This window comes from Hyperolius riggenbachi, chromosome 1 (assembly GCF_040937935.1).
Source record: "Hyperolius riggenbachi isolate aHypRig1 chromosome 1, aHypRig1.pri, whole genome shotgun sequence".
Taxonomy (NCBI): Eukaryota; Metazoa; Chordata; class Amphibia; order Anura; family Hyperoliidae; genus Hyperolius; species Hyperolius riggenbachi.
The window spans coordinates 165,083,260-165,109,054 of record NC_090646.1 but is presented as its reverse complement, the minus strand read 5'-3'; the positions used below and the strand labels follow the sequence as shown (position 1 = coordinate 165,109,054).

The 25,795-nt window shown below is 44.3% G+C and overlaps 1 protein-coding gene across 2 annotated transcripts in view; it reads right to left on the bottom strand.

Annotated features, from left to right (window-relative positions):
• LOC137569288 (probable ATP-dependent RNA helicase DDX60) overlaps positions 1-25,795 on the bottom strand; it is a 573,444-nt gene that overhangs the window by 462,884 nt on the left and 84,765 nt on the right. Inside the window, exons 6-9 of one of the 2 annotated variants that reach the window (XM_068278827.1) lie at positions 23,067-23,177; positions 21,505-21,633; positions 7,187-7,345; positions 802-946 (exon numbers count right to left, since the gene is read on the bottom strand). In XM_068278827.1, coding sequence (XP_068134928.1) covers positions 802-946; positions 7,187-7,345; positions 21,505-21,633; positions 23,067-23,177 — 544 coding nt within the window. The remainder of the gene's footprint in view (positions 1-801; positions 947-7,186; positions 7,346-21,504; positions 21,634-23,066; positions 23,178-25,795) is intronic. The other variant, XM_068278828.1, reaches the window with a different exon arrangement.

Below are 25,795 nucleotides of genomic sequence, written 5' to 3'. Positions count from 1 at the left end.
CTTAGTTGCAACAATGTTATCGTACATGTACAGTATACTGTATAAGTGTATATTCACTGACACTACATCCAAATGTAATGAAAACGTTTCAGGCTGTGGAAGGAGTGACACTCACTGAAGAGGGGAATGGTGTGCCCAAGCCCAAAGTGGCCCCTGTACTCTAGGATCCAAGAAGCTGTGAATAGAATGGAGGCTAGCACCACCAATTCAAAATTGCTCTTTTATTTCATTGGCGTAGATGCAACAAAGCTCTGGAGCAGGGGCATAGCAATAGGGGGTGCAGAGGTTGCGACCGCATCAGGGCCCTTGGGCCAGAGGGGTCCCGAAGGGCCCTCCCTCAACCACAATATTAGCTCTCTATTGGTCCTGTACTCATAATAATCACTTCTATAGATAGGTTGAATAGTGGTAATCATTAACAAACTGTTCCCCATCCCCTTCTTGCACCTCTGACACTAGTTGTCATTGGAAGGTTTTGGTGCACCGTATAAATTGTTATGTATAGAGTGCTTGGGGGGGCCCAATGTAAAACTTGCATCGGGGCCCACAGCTCCTTTGCTATGCCACTGCTCTGGAGGTGTAATGCCAGTGAAAGAGCTATTTTGAGTTGGTGGTGTGTCAGCCTCTATTCTACACACATGAAAAAATTACAGGTGTAAATAATCTTTTGACAAAGCAGCGTAAAACATATAATTTCAAAGTATGCATTTGTAGTACATTCTTCCAGTGGTAGTAAGTAGGTACTAAGATCATGATGTATAGCTTTTCTTGTCTGTATTTTAGAGTTATAATGCTATATACCTGAATTGTGCTCCCTTTCCATGTAATATACAATGTTCTTCAGTAGAAAATAATCACGGATGTCAGAAACATAAGTCCAATTTATCTCTGTCTCTTTGCAGTGGTCATTCAATAGACCCAAAGCAACAGTCTCACACTGTTCCATCTGTAAGAAGAAAATAAAAACAACTTACAACTGATGTATGGATGAAAAATTCACAAAGGCCAAGCAATCTTGTACAGGTGCATCTCAATAAATTAGCTGGCCACTCAAAGAACATAGATACCACGGTCATTAAACAAGGCATTGGATCTTTCGGAAGTGTAGGTAGTTGCTTGCCTAGTCCTACTGGAAAATGACATCAGCATCTTCATAAAGCTTGTCAACAGAGGGAGGAATAAGGTGCTTTAACATTTCCTGGTAGATAGTTGCACTGATTTAGAACTTTATAAAACAGTGGATTAACACCAGCAGATGACATGGCTCCCCAAATCATCACTGACTGTGAAAACAAATCTCACACTCAGGGCCGGATTACCGACCAGGCAACAAAAGCAGTCGCTTGGGGGCCCCCATTCAGAGTCAAAGGGGCACATAAACCAGCCCTCGCCATCCTGTCAGCGGTGGCTGGATGGTATAATGGTTAAAGGGATTCTGAGCAGTGCAGTAACTATGGAAAGATGCATATCATTTTAAAGCTCTCTTTCTCCTCTTTCCAATGATATATAAACCGCCGCCCTATGCCCTTTATCTATTTTCGCGATCGAAATCGTGGCCATGGCAATTTTGCAAAAATAGCGAAAATTTAAAAGGAGTATTGTGGCAGTTTATCTATCATTGAAAAGAGGAGAAAGAGAGCTTCAAAATGATATGCATCTTTCCATAGTTACTGCACTGCTCAGAGTCCCTTTAACCATTATACCTTCCAGCCACCGCTGACAGGATGGCCATAGTTACATTGTATTACACAGGACGACTTTTCTCCAAAGTCAGCAGCTCGATTCAGCACAATGCAATGAAATATAAGGAACCCAGGGGGATATAATTACAAACATCATGCTGGTAGGTGTGAGGATGTAATTAATTAGTTGTGGGTATGTTTAAAGGCATACCCACAGGCACTGCTCGGAGTCCCTTTAAGGGCTCTGCCTCTGACACAGGAGACCAGGGTTCGAATCTCGGCTCTGTCTGTTCAGTAAGCCAGCACCTATTCAGTAGGAGACCTTAGGCAAGTCTCTCTAACACTGCTACTGCCTATAGGGCGCGTTCTAGTGGCTGCAGCTCTGGCGCTTTGAGTCCGCCAGGAGAAAAGCGCGATATAAATGTTATTTGTCTTGTCTTGTCAAATGATGCCGTGCTCTGCTGATTGTCTTCAGAGCCAGGCTCTCCTCCTAGGTCCCCCTCCTGCTACTGTGCGCTCTGCCGCTGCCAACTCCTCCCTCCCTTCCCACAGAGAACCACAGCTGCAGCAAGAATGATAGCAACAGATGGCAAACGCTCACTCACCTATCCATGAGCCAAGCTATAGAGATCCCATCATCTGAAACCCATCTGTCTCTTCTACAGTGCAGCCGCTCGCTCTGAACTTCCTGATTCTCAGATCAGACAGGAAGTAGGAAGTAGTAGCAACAGAGCGGCAGCACTCTAGAGGAGACAGATGGGCTCCGGATGACGGGACCTCTATTGCTTGGATCGCAATAGGTGAATGTGAGTCATCTGGTGCCAGGGGCCCCAACCGTCCCGTTTTCGCCGGGACGGTCACGGGTTGGGGGAGGGGTCCTGCTGTCCCGGGATACCCCCCCCCCCCCCCCCCTTGTGTCCCGGCTGGCAGCGGAGCCGGAGGTGACAAAAATGATCGAGGCCCCAGCCGGCGGCTTTGGTGTCAGATGTGGGTCTGGGGGATAATATTGTCCCTCCCTCCGAATGTGCCCCCCAGTGTTTCCCTGTATGCAGAGATAAGAGCGGAGCGGGCAGTCTTACCATTCCTCCTCGCGTACCGGGTATCTCTGGCTCTTCTCCGCTTCCTGCTTCCTGTGACGTCACAGGAAGTCGATGGAAGCAAGAGAGATGCCCGGTACGAGGAGGAATGGTAAGACTGCCTGCTCCGCTGCGCTCTTATCTCTGCATACAGGGGGACACTGGGGGGCACATTCGGAGGGAGGGAGGGACAATATTATCCCCCAGACCCGCATCCCACACACCAAAGCCACCGGCTGGGGCCTCGATAATTTTTTTCACCTCCACACCCATGGGCACCCTCACCCATCTTTTTAATAAATAATTGCATATATATATATATATATATATATATATATATATATATATATATATATATATATATATATATATTATGATTGACTAGGGGTGTGTCAGGGGGTGTGATTGGGGGTGTGGCTTAAGTGTCCCAGTTTCTCATCTCAAAAAGTTGGGAGGTATGTGGTGCTGTCATTCTCCTCCGCTGCGGCTGCTATCGTATTCACTGGGATGGAGGCTGCATGGTGGCTGTCTAGTTTGGGAGGAAATCGGTTGTTCGGTGGTGGGGGTGGTTATGTAATTCTGTCTGGGGAACGGCTTCCGGTTTGGCGGTGTCCAGAGCTTTCTGCTATTGCCAGGCTGGAGATGCAGGGGGAAAGTGCTGCTGCTGTGATATCTGGCGCCCTCTTCACAGGGGCGCCCCAGCCCCTGAGTGCAAATGTCCCAGCCATTCATCTCTCACTCTGCATTTTGCTGCTGCTATTCCCTGCATTGTGCACCCACAGAGGAAAGCGGGCTGTTGCCCATAGCAACCAGTTTCTTGGCTGCCCCGGTGTGTGCGGCATGTTGCTGTGCAGCTGCATCTTCTGATTCTATTACGACATGATGGGGGGCCCAAATCAGTTACTTTGCTTAGGGCCCCATTTAGCCTTAATCCGGCTCTGAAGCTGAACCTCAAGCAACTTGAAGTCTTTGCTTCTCCACTTTTTCTCTAGACTTTGGGACCTGGAGAGTCTCAGGACCACTGAGCAATAGTCCCGTCTGTTTTCTCCTTAGCCAAGGTGAGAGGCTTTTAACATAGGGGTTGATTCACTAAATGTGCTAATGCATAGCACGTCTGTGCTATGCGTTTAGCACACGTTATAATGCGCGTAAAGTTTTACGCATGCTAACAAAGTTTTACACGCATTAACACGGCACTTATCTTCATAACGCGCGCTATGCTGTAATTATCGATATCCCATTATGCTGTTCGCGCGCAAGCTAAAATTAACACGTGCAAAATTAATTAGTGTACACGTACACTCACGCTATTTCCTAACACGCGTGCTATAAAATAGCACGGTTTAGTGAATCAACCCCATAGTCTCTAGTTCAGCAGTGGCTTGGCACAAACAATGCGAAAGATGTAGCCCTTGTTCCATGTCTGTGTGTGGTAGGTCTTGAAGCATTGCCCACTTCTTGTGAATTTGCCTAAACAAATTAAATAGGCAGGTGCACTAATAATTGAGTAGGAACGTTTCCCCTATATACATAATTTAAGTAGCAATGTTCCCCAGATAAAATAATTAACTAGCCATCTGCCTCTAGTCATTAGTATTTAGGTAGACATATGTGCCCTCAATCCATTAGCAGTATTAGCTAGCCTCTAGTATTAGGTAGCCAGAGGTGTCTCTCCAGTATAGGTGTGCAGAGGTGCACTCCCCAGTATTTGTAGCCAGAGGTGTTCCCCCTAGTATGGGTCACCAGTGTTAGTCCCCCAGTAAAGATAGCCAAAGTTAACCCACAGTAAAGGTAACCCCCTAGAAAAGGCTCCGACGTAGGCTCCAGTATTGGTAGCTAGAGATGTTACCCAGTATAGGTAGCCAGAGGTAGCCCCTAGTACAGCTATCCAAAAGTGTTTCCCCAGTATAGGTAGCTGAAGGTAGCGCCTCAGTATAGATAAACAAAGGTGTGTTCCCCAGTATAGGTAGCCTCCGCGTATAGGTAGCCAAAGTTGCCCCGCAGTAAAGGTAGCCATTCAGTATAGGTAGGTGGCCAAAGGGGTCCCATCCATTATAGGGTAGTATACAAGAAGCTACTCCCCCTCAGCACCTGTTCTGATCTGTGCATTGACTGCTTTGGATGTCACCCTAGACCATAATGTTATTATGGCTAAAGTGAAGCTGGGTGAAATTTCACAGAAAATGCTGTAATTTGGTTGTCTACAATAGCTAGACCCCAAATGATGCCACCAGAGGTACAAATTAGGTTATAAGTAAGGGAATATATATACATGTAATATTCCCCTACTTTACCATGCAAAGGGAGAGCCATCTCTTGGCCTCTCCCCGTGCCCCGCTCAATACTGCCGGAACCATGCCGCTGTATATGGCATTGGTGTCAGTGGGAATATGTAGCTGAGCTGCAGATGAGCAGTGACCCAAAGAGTACAGAGCAGCGCACAGTGAGCAATGACATCTCTTCCGCTTCTGAAATGCGTGCTCTGTGGTCACTGTACACTGTTCTCCACTTTTCATGTTGCCGCTAATCTGACACTCATGGCACTAGTCATACCTGCACCCTTGTAGATATGCCTTTGCCGGCATTATGTAGTCATGCAAAAAGTGCAGCAGGGAGAGAACAGATTAACTTGACAGATGTGAGTTAAGTTACAAGGAAACAATACCTTGCATGACAGATACAAGCAAACGGGTGTTAGATTCTCTGGAAGACCCTCGTAGTACTGCAAGCATTTATGTAGCGCAAATACCTTTCACCACATTTTACAAGGTCTTTTTAACAATTTGCATCACTCAATGACCCCCTATTAAATTAATTTTTTTTCCTAAGGGTGGCCATACACAATATAATTGATCAATTTTTCATTTTTTTCCAATAAAAACAAGCGATTTTATAAGAAATCAAAAAGAAATCCTTCTCAGGCCCCATTCACACCTAAAACCGTAAAACACCGGTGATTACCGCTAGTGTTTTGCGGGAGTGATTTTTCTGCGATTAACGCAGAAAAATCACTGGACACTGCAGCGTTTTGGGAGCGATTGCGATTAGCGGTGCTATGCATGCTAATCGCGATCGCTAATTGCCGGCTAAACACTGCATGTTACGCGCTTGAGGTTAACGCTAACCACAAACGCGGCAGTGAGAACACTGCCATAGGCTTACATGGGCTAGCAGTTTTTAAAAACCGCTAGCGTTTTGCGCTGAGCGGGAATCGTGTGATTCCCGCTCAAGTGTGAATGGGGCCTCAGGGAGACTTCCCAGTGGTCCACACAGTGGACCAATAGGGAGCCCCAGCAGGAGCTTCGAAGATGGTTTACCAGTGCTTACAGTAATACACAGTTATAGGAGTGCCTGCGAGGAGCGACAGAGCTGCGGATGTTTGGGGCCAGGAGTGCCACGCTGAGTTGTCCGGGGGGGCTTTGCTGCTGTGGGGGGTGGGGACAGATGGAGCAGGGGGTAGCAACAATCAGCAGCAGAAGTCCAGCAGAGATGAACATGAGGAGAATCTTTAATCAAGATTTAAAGGAAAAGACAGCAGAAAGAAGCAAGAAGTAAAGGAAGGGGGAAAAAAAAGATTTTTTTAATTCTTTTTTTTTTTTTTTATTCTATTCTTAAAACTAAATAGGTATAGGGTCAAAAGTGACCCTCTTTACCTGGAAGGGGCTGGTCATTTGAAGGTCACCTTATTAATGGGGCCACCCAGATTCCATCATAAGCTCCCCAGGACCTATCCACCCCCTCCTCCTCCTGGGTATGGAAGGTAGGGAACAACCTCTTGTCTATGATGTGGACAAGGGCTTTGTAGTAGAGGGAGACGTTCTCCCATGAAAAATGTTGTCTGTTTTAAACGTGCTTGAATAAATCTAAAACCCTTTTTTATCTAAGTTGTGTCATCCGGAGAGGTAAGATACCTCATTTTTATAGTCTTTATTATTTTCTTTTATTTACATACAATCTGACATTCACATTTTGGGCACCTCCACCGCTCATCATTACATGGTAAATGTGTGCACTTTGTTCTGTTAATGCACTGCATGCAGTGTGTTCCTGCATTGGGACACCGCAATCAAAGTGATAGCCCTGCGATGGGATGACGCGTTTTTGTGTGACACATTGCAATAAGTGTGAAAGGGGACATAAGATGATTTCAAAGCATGCTATTCTGATTGATTTTCATGTGAGCTCAAAATTGGCAGAAAATGCCCAATCACGTGAATGGCTTCCAATTGTGTCAACTCTATATACATAAATGCTTAGTTATAAAAAATAATGACCATCGGAAAAGGAGAAGTGGAAAGAGCAGATAAGACTTCCGCACTTCATAATCAGTGCTAATAAATAATCAGACAAAGCATTACATTTCATCATGTAAACATTACAAAGCAGTAAGCATGTCAGAAATACAACAACTTTACACTCCACTCTTACCAAATGAAAAAACAAGGAAGCTTCATTGTTCAGTTTTGCTTTTATCCTTCTTAACTTTGCTCTCTGGGAAAGTGGTAAACCGATCATCAATGCCACACACAGGCACTTCATTCTGCACAGGTCACATGCTTCATCCAGTGTCAGCATCTTGTCACTATCCTATGGAAAACAAAAAATGCAGCACCACAGTGTGGTCATGACACTATATTTATATATAAGTTGCATGTTTCAACATGTACAGCGAAATTCACATTTAATGTTGCTGTCCTAGTCTGGAAATGAAAACTCTCATGCTTATGAATAAGTTAAACCTAGGTGTAAAATATATTAAGCTATTATCGTATATTTAGGCAAACAAGTATGTATTACACCATCTTCCTAGATATCACTACTTTCCAGCAATAGTAGTACTTTTGAAATCTGCAGTAGGTAACCATGAGTAGTGATGAGTGATATGACTCATATGGGGTCAATTCATAAAAGGCTGTGCAAAAGAAAAATCTGGCCAGAAAAATACCGCATTCGTTTTTTTTACTTTTATGTGCTAATTCATAAAAATGTTCACAGGTGCGATAGAAATGCGGTAAATTGCCAAAGCCTATTGACAAAAAGCTTTGCGGTAACAGCTTGTTTCAAGCTGTTCCATGCAGTGAGGGCATTTGCGAGGCATCCCGAAATCCCTTTAGATATACATGTTTTGTTATACTGCCTCTGCTAGCTCTGAATCTGCTCTGAATCTGTCTATTAGTCTTTCTTAACATTGTATTTAATTGCCACAACTTAGATTAACTTACAAGAAACTTTACACATGCCTTGCTTTGGTGATTTTCCGCACTAGTTTCTAACAGGTACTCAAGAGGTTAAACAGATACACAGCCCAGGGTATTCAGGGGATGCCTGTTTTGTTCCGATTTCACTATCAGATTCCATCAGTCAGACTTGCAGGAGAACAGGGGCTGTTTCTATTGGCTCCCTGCTCCTGTCAGTCACAGCAGCCTTTGCTTCTGCCTGTGAGTCACGCTTCCATAGTCTACTCTCCGCATTCTTTTCGCCACTTCAAAGCAGACGGTATTGTTTTGTGGCTTTACCGCTGATTGCCTGCTTTATGAATTGACATTTACTGACGTGTGTTGAGGTAATTACTGCACAAGTCGATAATTTACCTCACTGCTCGGTAATTTTAGTTTTTCATGCAGTAATAGGGTTTATAAATTGACATTTTCCTAAGTGCTCGGTAAAGTCAGCTGTTTTCTGCATTACCGAATGTGGTAATGCTTTGTGAATCGCCCCCTTTGTATTTTTCCATAATTGTTGTGAAAATGTTAGACTTCAACACAAATACGAATATTTGTGTAAATAGATGGGGATTTTCAGCAGATGCACTGAAGTCTATGAGCATGAGGAAACACATTTTTAAAAAAAAAAAAAAAGTCTTACTTTCATCTTGCAAAACTGTCCATTATATTTTTACAAACATTTTAATTAGGTGAAAATGCAAATTTCTATGCAACACATGCATTCAAGGAGGGAAGGGGTGTATGGCAGATATGGGCAACCAATAAACGCCCATTTCTCAAAAGAATCATGCCAGCAGCACACACATCTCACTGCCACAGTAAAGGTGGCCACACACCATGCAATAAAAAGATCCAATTTTACACCAACTTTATAAAAATGATTGGTTGTACAAAACTTCACTCGGCTTTAAGTTCCCTTTAAGTCACCAGCACTAAGCTGCTGCCCACAACTGCACTGCCCACACTAAGCCACCATCCACAATTTTGCTACCCACATTGAGCCGCCCCCCACAGTTGCTTCTGGTTCTGTGCATATTTACAGCCTGTGGTTAATATATAGGATTCCTGTCACAGCTCTTGGGATTAGTGTAACAGCAAACACATTCAGCCTTAAAGGGGTTCTTCCGCGAATGAGGAAAAAAATAAAAAGTGGTTTATGCATAAACTATTAAACATCCTTGTAAAATAGTGTAAAAAGTTTTTTTAAAAAATGAATGGTTTCATCAATATAACATGTATTGTAAATAGTGACGGATGACGGCTGGGAGGCTAATCCATTTGTTAAGGGGTGTTTTTTTTTTTTACTTTCTTTTCACAACCATAACTGCTTCATACATAGTTTTCAATGGTATAACCCACTTCTAGCAGGAATCGCCATTATAACCCTAATAGGGCGCGCGCGTAGACAGGACCTTTATGCGAGGAGAAGGGATCGTCAGCTGACCTGCGGCTCAGCTGACGGCAGAGGAGACTCACGGCACTCCGGATTGGAGGCTGCAGGGGGCGTGCCAGTCAGGTCTCCTCTGCTTCTTAAGCCTTCAGGCTTCAGTCTGGCGCAGTCTGTTGTCGTGAACGCTTGTGTGTCAGCGCTCAGACCTAGTCTAGGATTCTGTATCGTTACTGTGTTATACTTTAGACCAGTTCCAGGGTGTCGAGACCAGGGACCTCACACCCAAGCTTAGGATTCTGTATCATTACTGTATTATACTTTAGACCAGTTCCAGGGTGTCGAGACCAGGGACCTCACACCTAAGCTTAGGATTCTGTATCATTACTGTATTATACTTTAGACCAGTTCCAGGGTGTCGAGACCAGGGACCTCACACCCAAGCTTAGGATTCTGTATCATTACTGTGTCATTACAGTCTTGTTGTGAGACCAGATTCCAGGGGTGATACTAAGGAGTTCACACCCAGACTAGGATATTGTTTACTGTATTGATCTCCTGTGTATGACTCTTAGCTATTACCTCTGACTCTGATCCTGCCTTCTGATCCTGTACTTTCGCCTATCTACCTACCTGTTGCTGAACCTCTACCTGATTACCGTTTACTCTCAGTCTCACGATTCTGTATCGATACGTATCTTCCTGTTGCTGAACCTCTGCCTGATTACCGTTTACTCTTTTGTCTCACGATTTTGTACCAATACGTACCACTCTGTTACCGACTCTTGCCTGCCTGACCATTCTACTCGCCAGTGGGCCCTCGCCACTGGTGAGTTGTGTACTGCGCCAGCTCCGCTGGTTAAGCAACTCTGCTAGGCTATAGTTCAGCCTTAATTACCTGCTCACTAGTTATCTGTCATTTTAGTATTACTGTATCTCTTAGGCTGCAGTACAGTTTGACTCACCCGCCCCTCGGGTGTTCAATTGCCAGCAGTATATTCTGAATCACCCGCTCCCCGGGAGATTCAGCCTCTTCAGTATAGTTCTCCAGATTGCTGGAACTTGTACGCTAGTGCATGCTGCGTGTACTGATAGTACCTCACCATCCCCTCTGGTGAGGTTTCTTCAAACTATTAAAGTTACGGTTGCATCCAAACACTTACACTTTATTTGGTGTCCAGAGGTTAGCCGTACTTGTATTATTGGTGATTCTGCAGATCACTAATGATCAGTTATATATCTGTATTGTCGGTAATACTGCAGATCACCAATAATCGGATACTCTCTGTGTGCTGACACCGATCATCACAATGTGTTTACATTGTTGCTAGGCATCCAGAACCTGGTGCAAAGACTCGTTTTGTGAAAAAAAGAGTCATAAGCAGCTGGGAGAATCAGTCCCATCTACACCATATGATTCTTTGTCAGATTCGATTCAATTTGATTCGATTGATTGATATGATTTGATTCAATCTGACATGTCCGATTCATGATTCGATTCAATTTGATTGTAGGGTGTCGCAGCTCAGATGTCTGATTATTTGGTGATCTGCAGAATCACCAATTATGCAGACGCTATACCTGATTATGTGTGATCTGCAGAATCACCAATAATACCAGTATAGCAACGCAAGGAGCTGAGTGTGTAGTGCTTGGTGTAACCGTAACTTTAATAGTTTGGCGAGACCTCACCAGAGGGGCTGGTGAGGTACTATCGGTATCCTGACCATGAGCTAGAGTACCAACCCCAGCAAGCTGGAAATACTATGACTGAAGAGATAGAGCCTCCTGAGGAGCGGGTGATTCAGACAGCACTACAGCCTAGAGATCACCTGAGGGGCAGGTGATTGAGACTGTATTGCAGCCTGAGGGGCAGGAGATAGACAGTATTGTGACTAATGATCACCTGAGGAGCAGTCGATTCAGACCGTACTGCAGCCTAGGAGCAGGAGGTACAAAACAGTACTGCAACTAGTGATCACCTGAGGAGCAGGTGATTCAGACTGTACTGCAGCATAGGAGCAGGAGCAACTGGTCACTAGCAAATAACTTCACCAGAGGAGCTGGAGAAGCTAACACCTCACCAGTGGCGAGGGCCCACTGGTGAGTAGAATGGTCAGACAGGCAAGGGTTGGCAACAGAGAGGACAGCATCAGAACAGAATCGTGAGGCAGAAGAGTAATCGGTAATCAGGCAGAGGTTCAGCAACTTTGAGGCAGATAGGCAGAAGTACAGAATCAGTAAACGAGATCAGAGTCAGAGTTTAGCCAGAGTCATACACAGGTAATCAATACAATATAACAATTCCTAGTCTAGGTGTGAAGTCCTTGGTTTCAACACCTGGGATCTAGTCTAAGGTCTGAGCGCTAACACAAGAAGTATTCACGACAGCAGACAGTGTCTGAATGAAGCCCGGAGGCTTAAGAAGCAGAGGAGATCTCACTGGCATGCCCCCTGAAGCCAGCCAATCCTGGGTGCCGTGAGGCTCCTCTGACGTCAGCCGACCAGCAGGTCAGCTGACGAGCCTCCTCTTTGCATAAAAGTCTCGTCGAGACGGTGACCCCATAAGAGAACAAACATTCCGTCTTCGGCGTCCGAGAGGACGGGCAGCGGCATGGAGGCAGCTGCGGTGGTGGTGCTGTTCGCCGAAGCAGCCCCGTTCGTTACAGTACCCCCCCTCTAGGCGTGGACTCTGAACACACACCACCCGGCCTATCTGGATGTAACCTATGAAACTCCTCCCTGAGTTCCTCCGCATGCATGCGAGAGAGTGGCACCCAAGATCTCTCTTCAGCACCATACCCTCGCCAGTGAACCAGATACTGCAAAGAAGTACGCACAGATCTGTTCTATTTCGTACTCGGGCTCTCTATTGACTACCACAGGGGAGTGGGGGGGGGGGGGTGAGTGGAATCCACATACGCAGCAGGTTTGAAAAGTGACACGTGAAACGTCCTACCACCCCTGAAACTGAGTGGGAGCGACACCATGTAAATAACATTATTCACTTTCCTAGAAACAGGATAGGGCCCTATAAATTTGGCACCCAATTTAACAGATGGCTGCCTTAGGGACAGATGCCGAGTGGAAATCCACACCAAATCTCCCGGTGCGAATTTCTATTCCACAGAACGTCTTCTGTCAGCTTGTCTTTTCTGAACCGAAAAGGCTTTCCTTAAATTTTCCTTCACCTTTTTCCAGATGTTTTTCATGGTTTCTGACCATTGTTCCAGAGCTGGAAATGGTGACGTCACCACTGGCAGCGGTGAGAATTTGGGTGATCTCCCCGTGACAATCTGGAAGGGAGAAAACTCCGACGATGCAGACTTCAAATTGTTGTGAGCGAACTCAGCGTAGGGTAAAAACTTAACCCAATCGGACTGGGCATCTGCCACGTAGCATCTAAGGAATTGTTTAAGGCCCTGGTTTACCCTTTCAGTCTGGCCGTTAGTCTGTGGGTGGTAGCCGGAGGAAAATGACAACCTCATCCCCATTTGATGACAGAAAGCTTTCCAGAAGCGGGAAATGAACTGGACTCCCCTATCAGATACCACATCTTCTGGAATTCCATGCAGTCTGAAGATGTGAAGTATGAAAAGTTCTGCCAGTTCATGTGCGGAGGGGAGTCCATTCAAGGGGATGAAGTGTGCCATCTTACTAAATCTATCGACTACCACCCATATGACCGTTTTACCCTCAGAGGAAGACAGTTCGCCCACGAAGTCCATGGACACATGTGTCCAAGGTTCCTCGGGCACCGGGAGTGCCTGCAAAGTACCAGCAGGAGCCCGCCTAGACGTCTTGCTCCTGGCACAAACAGCGCAGCTCCCTACAAAGTCTTTACAGTCAGAATTGATTGAGGGCCACCACACACTACGACTTAACAGCTCCTGGCCACCCCCGGGTGACCAGCATTTTTATGAGCATGACATGTGTAAGACTTTATATCTAAACTGGAGGGGAACAAAAAGAACCCCCTCTGGTTTTCCTTCAGGGATCTCCTGTTGGAAAGGGGCTAACTCAGATGCCAAATCTACCCCGATCTCTTCCTCAGAGGATTCTGGATCCTGCTCAATGGCCTCATGGACCTGTAACTCAGTAGCCGCAAGAGGAACCTGCTGCAGACAGTGAACATGGCAGTATGGAGACCAGCTTATCAACTGTCTGGTACTCCAATCAATATCCGGGGAGTGCTTCTTTAACCATGGCATCCCTAGGATGACGGTGGAAGTGGACATCTCAAGTACCAAAAACTGCATTTGTTCTTTGTGCAAAACCCCAATCTGACACAACAATACAGGAGTCTGAGTGATGGTAAGCGGCAGTATGGAGTCATCCACAGCCGTGATCTTAACCTGTTGTCCCACAGGAGTTAAAGGAAACCCAAATTGATCAGCAAATTTTTAGACATGACATTAACCGCGGTACCCGAGTCTATGAAAGCCTGGGTAGTGTGAACCTGGCCCTCCAAAGTGATAGAGCACGGAAGTAACACACGTTTATTATTTAAAGGTAAAACTGGATCGCCTAGGGTAGTACCTACAGCTACTCCTAGGCAATAGAGTTTTCTGCCTTCTTGGGACAGGCAGAAACCATATGCCCTTTGTCGGCGCAATACAAACACAGTTTCTCTGCACGCCTTCTATTTTTCTCGACCTCTGAGAGCTTGGCCTGTCCAATCTGCATTGGCTCGTCAGCAGGTGGAGAGGAAGGCGTAGGAGCTGAGAAAGTATAAGAAGAGAACCTTCCTGGGGCCTTAGCCCGAGTTTGCTTTGATAGTGAACTCGTCTATCAATTTTGATGGCCAAGGATATGGCCTCATCCAAGGTCTTGGGCTCAGGATAACCCAACATGAGATCAGACACGGCGTCAGATAATCCTGATAAAAAACAGTCTAAGGGCTGGTGCACACCGAGCGGCTTTTTGGGCGTTTTCAGATCCGCTTGCGGCTGCGGATCTGCTTGGTCAATGTATCTCAATGGGGTGGTGCACACCGGAGCAGGCGGCGTTTTGCAGAAACGAAAAATGCCTGGGTGAGGCATTTTTTGGATTGTGGATGCGTTTCTGCCTCAATGTTAAGTATAGGAAAAACGCAAACCGCTCTGAAAAACGCCTGTTCAGAGCGGTTTTGCAGGTGTTTTTGTTACAGAAGCTGTTCAGTAACAGCTTTACTGTAACAATATATGAAATCTACTATACTGAAAACCGCAGCAGCAATCCGCAAAACGCTAGCAAAACGCCTCATAAAAATAAAAAAAAAGCGTTTAAAAATCTGCTAGCGTTTTGCGGATCTGCTAGCGGGTTTTGGTGTGCACCAGCCCTAAGAGTGCATACTGCCCCCACCTGGCTGACACCGCCCATCTCCTGAACTCAGCAGCATAATCTTCAACTGGATTGTGTCCCTGCCTGAGGGTCTTTAACTTCCTTTCAGAAGTTACTGCCAAATCAGGATCATCGTAAATTACGGCCATAGCCTTAAATAATTCTGACACTGAAACCAAGGCTTCATGCCCAGTAGGAAGACTATAAGCCCAGGACTGCGAATCTCCAGACAGCAATGTCTTAATGAAGGTGACCCTCTGACCTTCTGTACCAGAAGAGACGGGTCGTAATTCAAAATATGACAAACATCTATGCTTAAAATTATGAAAATCCGAGCGATGCCCTGAGAATTTCTCAGGTCGAGGCACCCTCGGTTCGATCACAGAAGGGGGTGACACTCGTGCATTAGGGTCTAGTAAGCGGTTAACTGACTCAGTCAGTTGCTCAATCTGAGTCTGTTGTGCGTTAACCGTCTTGATGAGTTCATTAACGGTAGTGGCTAACACATCAACCCGGTTGCAGAGTGTCTCCATACTTTTTCTGGTCTGCTGTTCTGTAACGGTAAGGTGTCGCAGCTCAGATGTCTGATTATTTGGTGATCTGCAGAATCACCAATAATGCAGACGCTATACCTGATTATGTGTGATCTGCAGAATCACCAATAATACCAGTATAGCAACGCAAGGAGCTGAGTGTGTAGTGCTTGGTGTAACCGTAACTTTAATAGTTTGGCGAGACCTTACCAGAGGGGCTGGTGAGGTACTATCGGTATACTGACCGTGTGCTAGAGTACAATAACTTTAATAGTTTGGCGAGACCTCACCAGAGGGGCTGGTGAGGTACTATCGGTACACTGACCATGAGCTAGAGTACCAACCCCAGCAAGCTGGAGATACTAAGACTGAAGAGATAGAACCTCCTGAGGAGCGGGTGATTCAGACAGCACTACAGCCTAGAGATCACCTGAGGGGCAGGTGATTGAGACTGTATTGCAGCCTGAGGGGCAGAAGATACAGACAGTACTGTGACTAATGATCACCTGAGGAGCAGGCAATTCAGACCGTACTGCAGCCTAGGAGCAGGAGGTACAACCAGTACTGCAACTAGTGATCACCTGAGGAGCAGGCGATTCAGACTGTACTGCAGCATAGGAGCAGGAGCAACTGGTCACTAGCAAATAACTTCACCAGAGGAGCTGGAGAAGCTAACACCTCACCAGTGGCGAGGGCCCACTGGTGAGTAGAATGGTCAGACAGGCAAGGGTCGGCAACAGAGAGGACAGTATCAGAACAGAATTGTGAGGCAGAAGAGTAATCGGTAATCAGGCAGAGGTTCAGCAACTTTGAGGCAGATAGGCAGAAGTACAGAATCAGTAAACGAGATCAGAGTCAGAGTTTAGCCAGAGTCATACACAGGTAATCAATACAATATAACAATTCCTAGTCTAGGTGTGAAGTCCTTGGTTTCAACACCTGGGATCTAGTCTAAGGTCTGAGCGCTAACACAAGAAGTATTCACGACAGCAGACAGTGTCTGAATGAAGCCCGGAGGCTTAAGAAGCAGAGGAGATCTTACTGGCACGCACCCTGCAGCCAGCCAATCCTGGGCGCCGTGAGCCTCCTCTTTGCATAAAGGTCCCGTCTGTGCGCGCGTCTGCGCGAGACGGTGACCCCTTGAGAGAGCAAACATTCCGTCCTCGGCGTCCTAGACGCTGAGAGGACGGGCAGCGGCATGGAGGCAGCTGTGGCGGTGGTGCTGTTCGCCGCAGCTGCCCCGTTCGTTACAAGGAGTCTCTGCACGGGTCGCTATTCCTGCTAGAAGTGGGTTATACCACTGAAAACTGGAAACAGTAAATTCGGGCGCCTGAGGCTAGTGGACAAATCGGGCGCCGCCATTCACTTCTATAATAAATATCGTTTAATGGGCGCCCGGTAGGAAAAAAGGGCGCCGGAGAAAACTAACGTTTTAAAAGCGGCGCCCGGAGACTTAATGTTTTATTACTGTTTCTCATGATTACACATTATTTAATGATTTATACATGTTTAAATATTATTTTTAAACGAAAACCAGTACAATATTTTTCCCAAACATTATTTTTAAACGAAAAACATTACTTTTTTTTTTTACATTATTTTTAAACGAAAAAAATTACAGGGGGGTCTTAGGTTTAGGCACCAACAGGGGGGTCTTAGGTTTAGGCACCAACAGGGGGGTCTTAGGTTTAGGCACCAACAGGGGGTCTTAGGTTTAGGCACCAACAGGGGGGTCTTAGGTTTAGGCACTAACAGGGGGGTCTAGGGGTTAGGGGTAGGTACAGGGAGGGTTACTTAGGCACCAACAGGGGGGGGTCTTAGGTTTAGGCATCAACAGGGGGGTCTAGGGGTTAGGGGTAGGTACAGGGAGGGTTACTTAGTAATTTTTTTTTTAAACGTTATTATGCGTTTCATTATTTAAACGAAAGATTAACGTTTTTACAATTGCCGATTTAATACACATTATTTAATGATTTATAACGTTTAAAAACATTACTTTTAAACGAAATACATTTTTAAACGTAATCCATGTTTATCGTTAAAAACCCGGCGCCCTTTTTTCCCATCGCCCCTTTTTAACGTACGCCTGAAAACTATGTAGGCAGCAGTTATGGTTGTAAAAGAAAGTAAAAAAACAACAACACACCCCTAGCAAATGGATTAGCCTACCAGTCCTTCATAGGTCACTATTTACAATACATCTTATATTGAGGCTGGTTTCACAGTGGGACGTTACAGGCGCACGTTAGAGCAGCCTGTAACGCACCCCACCGCACAGCAATGAAAAATCAATGGGCTGTTCACAGTGCCCACGTTGCGTTACAGTGTAACGCTGCACCATAATATAACGTACTGCATGCAGTACTTTGTAAGCGGCAGAGCCGCGTTAGACTGTTTGCACATGCTCAGTAACGTTGGGGAGGAGCGGAGAGCGGCCAGGCACATGGCTAATTAATATTCACTGCACTCAGTGACGTGCAGTGTTTACTTCCTTGAGCGGCCACTCTGTGCGGCGATTGGCCGGGAGGGACCATGTGATGCCGCATGCGTCCAAGAGTACGCATCACGGACACCAGAGTGAGCTGCACAACGCGGCTCACTCTGACGTCCAAAGCAGAGAGCACCAGGCGTTGCGTTAGGGGCACGTTGTGCGACCATAACGTCCCCTAAAACGCAACGTCCTGGTGTGAAACCAGCCTGATGAAACCATTCATTTAAAAAAAAAAAAAAAAACATTTTTACACTATTTTAGAAGGATGTTTAATAGTTTATGCATAAACCACTTTTTATTTTTTTTCCCTCATTCGTGGAAGAACCCTTTTAAGTTTAATCATTATTATCCTGCTAAAAAGACTATAAGAATTTCCTGCTAAGATAGAGCAGTTGCACAGAAAAACATTTGCTGCCTGCAATGTTTTAAACTGAAGCAAGACATCCTTCATAAAGCAAGTTGACAGGAATATTATGTTTACTGAGACAGAAATCAAGGGTAATATTATTGCAAAACAGAGTAGCACTAACACTTGTATTGGAGATGCTCAGAGGCAAGTTAAAATGTAGGTTTCTGTTCAGCCTTACTGTCCCTGAAGCCAGACATGTGGGTCATTCTCAGGGTAATGGAGGATCTGCCAAGTTTTGAGTCCACACATGTAGACTTGTCAACTACTACAAGAAGTCAGAATTTTTGAGTGATAGATTGGCCTGGTAAGGGTAAATAATATAATATTGGCTGAAAATGGTTCCCTTAATTTGGAACTGTAATGAAAATAAAGAATAAAACTGGTTATTTTTTTACAATATTAATTTATAAATTTAGTCAGTGTTTGCCCATTGTTTGCCCTTGCCTCGCCCTGAAATACTTTCTGAATTTTATCACAAACAGCAATATCTTTAGTACTAGCAAGTGATGTCTGCAGAAAGTTTGTTTCTGAGAGTTCTAGGCACAGACAGAGATATTGGCCTTGATTCACTAAAAGGTGCTAAGTGTTAGCAAGCCAGTGAAAAGGCACTTTGCATGTGCTAACATGCTTTGCACGTGCTAACTAGGGTGCTAAGTAGTTAGCACATGAAAACTACTTAACACCCTAGTTAGCACGTGCAAACTACTTAGCACCGTAGTTAGCACGTGTAAACTACTTAGCACCATAGTTAGCACGTGCAAACTACTTAGCACCCTAGTTAGCATGTGCAAAGTAGCACAATAGTTAGCCTGGTGCTAAGTAGTTTGCATGTACTAACTACGGTGCTAAGTAGTTTGCATGTGCTAACTACGGTGCTAAGTTTGCATGTGCTAAGTGCATGTGCTAACTACGGTGCTAAGTAGTTTGCATGTGCTAACTACTTAGTACCCTAGTTAGCACGTGCAAAGCTTTTAGGCATGCTAACTAGGATAGCACCCTTTTGTGAATCAAGCCCATTGTTTGCTTGGCAGTTGGAAATAGCCGTTACTTCCCCCAATGCAATAAGGTTCACAGACAGCAAGCTGTCAGGTCCATGGTCAAAACATCCCACTGTAGGAGGGTTTCACTACAATATCAGCCACTCACACATCCCTGATGCTCTATTTGAGAAAAGTTAAACATTTTTTTTGAATGAAGGGGATATCAGCTACTGAATATAATGAAGATCAATCTGTGGTTAAAGTTCATCTATAAGTGGCATGTTACATGACAGGATAAATGTGTATGTACAATCCCAATCCTATTTAGAACAAGCCGGTGAACCGCTCTCTTCTTTTTCTCACTGTAAGAGTTAAGAATTCAGGGATCTAATTGACTGTTTCTTTGCAGTTAGAAAGTTGGACATCCCGTGTAACTCTCAATGATAACTATTAGAGGCCATATAACTCCTGTGATGTTGAGAAAAATTATTCTGAGAGCAGGGAACAAATAAAAAGTTCAATAAAAACATCCAAAAACTGCTTTATACCTGAGGACGTCGAAACTTTTAACCTAGACTTTTGTTTAAAGTAAACCTGCGAGGAAATAAAATCCAAAAGTTAGATACTTACCTAAGTACAGGGAAGTCTCTGCATGATCAAGAGGCTTCTCTAATTCTTCATCTGCACTCGTGTTTGCTGCCCACTAGAGGCAGAGACAGGAACAATTTGCTTCCAAGGAGAGAGGCCTGCTGGATAATAGATTTGTCAATTTCACCCCCCCCCCCCCCTCCGTCCGGACCATACCAAGCCTCATAACAGGGCGATAAAGCTGTCATATGGCCCGGTTAGTGCTCTTGCTTCCCATCTCCTCACCTGCACCTGTGAACCTGTTCCTTGTAATCACCACAGCCATACTGGTTTATGATTGTATAACTCACCTTGGCAAATAAAGTTACAATTGTGCCCAACACACTTTATTTTATTTGTTGTTTGAAAATGAATAGAATCCTCATGTAATAAAAAGACAGATGGAGCAGTAAAACCCCTTTATTTCCCTTTCCCCTAACATACTTTCATTCACCAAGGCAGTGAAATGATGACAAATAAAGTGACAGCCAAACAAAAATTAGATGCAGACTGTCTGTTGAAAGGAGGTTTTATGCAAAAAAGAAAGATGCATGGATATAGGCAATTTTTATATAAAAAATGATAAAAATTCCACCCATTGATGGTAACCTAGTTAAATGGAATTCAAGTTTGAAAGAAAGCAAACTTTTATTGATTAGTTTAACTACCTGCCGACCACGTCATGCCAATGGGCGTGACCTCAACGGCAGCCCCAGGACCGCCTAACACCGATTGGCGTCAAGTCCTGGAGCTGCAGTTTAGCATGGAACGCACGCACGCATGTGCGATCATTCCCTGCCGTGATCACAGCTAGCAGACTGTTCAGAGCCAAAAGGGGAAGAAATTCCCCTTTGTTTACATTTGTACAGTGCTGTGATCTCCTGCAGCGCTGTATGAGGGACCCTGGGCTGTCCCTCAGAGCTGCTTATACTGCATGACCTCTTATAGGCTGATGCCTATGAGAGGCAGGGAATAGTGTTGATCGCCATCCTATGGCAATTTAGGACGGCACAGGGGGGAGGGAAAGGGAGGAAGGAGGGAGGGAAAAGGCTACCTTCTTTCAGTGAAAAAAAAAAAGATCACAGCAGCGATCAGAGAGAGACCTCTGGCAGAGTGTCCTATTAAGGGCATTAATTACATTAAAATGAGGCAAAATTCATGTGTGTGGTGAGTTGTAGGGCTGTGTAGCACGCTAACACAGCTGCACAGCCCTATGTTAAGAAAAATGGCCTGGTCACTAGGGGGGGTGGAAGCTTGAGGTTGTGAAGTGGTTAAAAATGAGATTGTATCTGCAAATTAAGTTGTCAAAGTTCGGTTCTGTAATGATTTCTTACAAAAGCACAATTTCATACAGCGCTCAGATGCCAACAACAATCAATATGATTTGTGGTGTTATAACATATACAATGTCTGCACCAATATGGTGTATATTCCGGATGCCCAGTATGTGTCACCCAGTTCCTGAGACTATGGGTGCGCTCCTAGAAAAAAGGTTTGAGTCAGTCCTTCAATTCAAATATAGTCTCTGTGCCAGGTAAGCGCTTCAAACCATAAGTACACTTTGTGGGAATTACACCACCACCAGGAACACCCTAAAGTATGGGGAGCCTTGAAAATACCCCAGAGGCGCAATAAGGCCACTGTAATACCTGGCCCACCAGCATTGGTGAGTGAGGATCCTTTAGGGTGTTCCTGGTGGTGGTGTAATTCCCACAAAGTGTACTTATGGTTTGAAGCGCTTACCTGGCACAGAGACTGTAATGATTTCTTACCTGATGAAGAGTGTTTACTTTTTCAGCATGTTTTTCCAGTGCCAGCGAGCAAGAAAACACACAAACTGCAGCCCGTATATCGCATACTTCTTTCAAACATGCAGACAGAAGGGAAACACATTCCTGTACCTATTTGACAGATAGACAAATACATTTATATGTATGTACTTTATTTGTCAGGAGCCAAGCTGTAGCTGCAGAAATTATGCATAGAGATGTGAGTTTTGTCACCATCTATCCCAAATGACACAAATACAACTTAAGTTAATGTGTTTAAAAGAAAAATGTTATTAGAGATTCCACAATATTCACAGAAACTAGAAATACCCAGCCACATGTTCATCTACCAAAGAAATGAAGGACCAGAACTTAAAAGCCATTTCTTTATCTTTACACAACTTAATAGCAGAGTTTAAGCCTAGAATATAAATTGAAGCCTAGAATATACAGGTCAGGTTAATTCAGTTCTAGGTTGTCCAGTGTTAGTATTAAAAATCCAAAGACAAAACAACAGTTGTTAAAGTAGTACCTTTAATGACTAACTGTATAGTTAGTCTTTAACGGTATTAACTAAACAACATCAGGTGTTATGTTATCAAATTAAACAAGTTGTAAAAGAACTGTATTTTTTGGACTATAAGACTCACTTTTTCTCCCCCAAAAGTGGAGGGAAAAAAGTCACTGTGTCTTATAGTCCAAATGCAGGGACTTGTGAACGCCTGCCAATAGGAACCTCAAACCCGCCACAATGTAGGGGACTCCCTGTACTGCACCCATGCAGAGGTGGACTCGGGGGCAAACCTAGAACACAGGGGGACACAAAGGGGCATAGAGGAGTACACAAGGAAGACAGAGGAAGACACATGGGGGACATAGGAGGACACAAGGGAGACAGAGGAGGACACAGGGAGACACAAAAGGTACAAGGGGGCATGAGGTACAAAGGGGACATAATTAACAAGATGCCCCTTCACCATGGATGCACCAGGTTTAGTATATTTTTTTCCCCTGGTTTTTGTCCTCTAAACCTAGGTGCGTCTTATGGTCAGGAGCGTCTTATGGTCCGAAAAATACGGGGTGATTAAGCTGGTATTTGTGGTGCATCATGTGTTTATGATATAGGATTGCATGCATATTGTTGTTTGTTTGTATAGTTTGTACTTTTGCAAATGAACACAATTATACATGTTAAATCTGTTATGCAGACCTCAGTATCTCAGCCAGTGATCTCTACCAGGATAACGATCCGCATGCGCAAATCATTACAGCGCCACAAGGTTACATACAGTACATGCAGTGATAAGTGTGAATAGCCATAATGTCAAATTGTCTGGATGAAAGGAGTTATCTATATCAGAAATTCACCTTGGGTAACACCATTCCCCAAGTGTGCAAATAAGAGGTGGAGAAAATTAATTCCTTGCTACTCAATATAACAACATTTTTTAGCAAGCATTCATAACTAAGCCCCTAACTTCTTCCCCTGCTACAAGCATCCTGTTGTAACAAACATTAAAGGATTATAAAACAAATATTATCACTACTACAAAAACTAACTTTACCTTTTGTTTCACATCATTTTCCTTTACATGTCGATGCAAAAATCCCAGTATTAATTCCTCTTGCTTTTCGGCATCTGTAACCAAATTCCGTAAAACCTTCTCAATGGGAACCTTGATTCATGCAATTATAATTGAAACAAACGTTATTTCTTGGGATAATGATTGTGAAAAGAATTAAAAATAAACTTTCTTCAAGGCTTGAAATAAAGAATTTGTCAATGGTACTGGTTGTAGTGGGTCTATTTATAGCATGCATTTGAAAAAGCCACAAGTTTAAAAGGGCGCAGGATAGCGGTAGTAGCATATCAGTAATGTTACCAATATTCTACAACATTTATATAGTAAAATATCGGAAATATTTACAGATATTTTACTATGACCTAACTGCTCCCTACTCTCACACAGAGTTCTATTCTGGTGGCGCCAGGACCCTAAGATCCCCCTGGTGGTGCCTAACCCTAATACAACTCCCCAAACGGTGGGCAACTAACCTTAACTCCCCCACATACCTAACCTTAACCCCAACAACTTGTTTAAAAGGGTGCCCGAATTGTGGCTACAAATTGCGGCTACACATAGAAAATAGGAGCTTTTATAAAAGTATAACTATACAATTTGGAGCCACTATAGCAGGCGTCAGTTTAATACTGTGTGCGCCAAGATTCCTGTACAGCTGCTAAAATCAATAAGGGAGATAGCCGCGCCCTTTTAATCGTATGGTGTTTTCTAATCATCCTCTATTTATATACATCCACTTTTATATTTTAAAATAGAAGTGTTTAATAAAGGCACGGATTTCTGTCTTACTTAATAAATGGCAGTAAAAACTGATGGTGGAATTGCCACAGGTGTGGTCTTTCTCAAAACATAACCCAGTGATCATAGGCAAACACAGAGAGAGATTACAGCAGCACAGAATCCCCCCTCAGACCAGGGCCGGTGCAGTGTCTGGGGACAGTCACAAGTTGAGACACCAGAATATCTACAGGTATCCTGCAGCTCATAGCACTGCCCCTTTCTTTCCTAGCTACAGTTGACTTTGGATGGAGCAGCAGGGTGTGTACAGAGCATGGAACAGCAGCATGTGTACAGAGCATGGAGCAGCTCTGGGGAGTTTAACAGAGTCAGGTATGATCACAACCCTGTGCCCTGCTGTGTGAATGCTTCACTTTCTCCTTCATTAGCGACGTTGGTTGTCCTCATTATTATCTGTATCCAAACTGTTCCTGATCGATCCCATTGTCGATTGGGAGCTGACTGGACATGTTGGAAATAATCATCAGATCCTGTCAGTTGGACAGGAAATTGCATTATGAATACCCAGCATGATGTCCTACCATATTATTATACTGTATTGTGCGTGGCTGAGGGAGACCTTTCAGGAATCCCCCCCCCCACCACCCCCCTGAAAATCCTGGGTTTTCCCCTGGTGATATACTGCAGGAGGCATCCCTTCCTATCCATCTGAACCTCACTGTTTTTCATAAATGCAAAGCCATTTCAAGGTATAAAGAAGGAATTGTTCTCTCCCCCCCCCCCCCTGGAGTCACAATTTAGAGAGCAAACTCTAATTTATTTTCTAGTTAGAATTGCATGCTGCATCATTATTGTAAAATACAGTGTAGGATGTTGGTGAGTGCTTTATAAATAAATGATAATTATCCTTTTTGCAAGGAAGGATTATCATTTGTTTATATCTGGACCAATTAAAAATACTTTTGTCAGGATTCACACTTGCTTAAGCATGCATTGTGGTGATGCTGTGCATCGAGAAGGACGCACCAGCAATATAATTTCATTTGATCTGAGAAACCTCATCAGGAAGTCTCATTGTTGCAGGGCAATTTACCAATAGGAATCCTCTTTGGGAGACTTAAAGAAGTTTTCCCCAAAGGTCCTATGGAATTAAGTGTGGTGGCGGTGTGGATCTGTGCATACAAAATATGGGCATTTGAAATAGCTGCTAGTAGAATATCAATAAAATTACAGATACTCTACTATTGTGCAGTGGTAATTGTAGTAACAAATTGGTAAATTTTACTGATATTTTACTATAGCTAAATCTATTCTCACACGAGCCATCCCCCTCCTCTACCGCTGCCTAACCCTAACCAATCTCCCCCCACTGATACTTAACCCTACCTGAGGCTCCCACCAATGCCTAACCCTAATTGACCCCCCCCCCCCACCACCACCACCGATGCCCACCCCCACCGATGCCTAACCCTAACTGACTTACCCTCCATGATGTCTAGGTCTAACTTACTTTCCCATTCCACAATGCTTAACCCAACCTTAACTTTCTGACCACCCACAAACCTGCTAAAAACCCAGCCACCTTTGACGATTTACACAAAAATTATTGGGCACAGCAGAAGTTTGAGACCCCATGTTATTATTAGCAATTAAGAGGAATTTGTAACCGCAGTTCGCATAGTGGGAACCTCTATTTTATTGAGTACCACGGGCGCTCAAATTTCCCTCAGTTGCCAATAATAACATGAGTGCCAATGGGGAGGCTCAAACTTCCACGGCGCCTATGGTGCCCATTTCCCTGTCACCACATGAAGTGGTACTGACAGTGACTCGACAATCTTCAATCAAGATTTTAAGAAGGCCGCGGTGGACCTCAATAACTATATTGGAAGCCATGAATTACGCTACAAGACAATATGGCTAGGTGAACACTATGTCGGATTGGCAACATATATGTTAACAGATGATTCAGT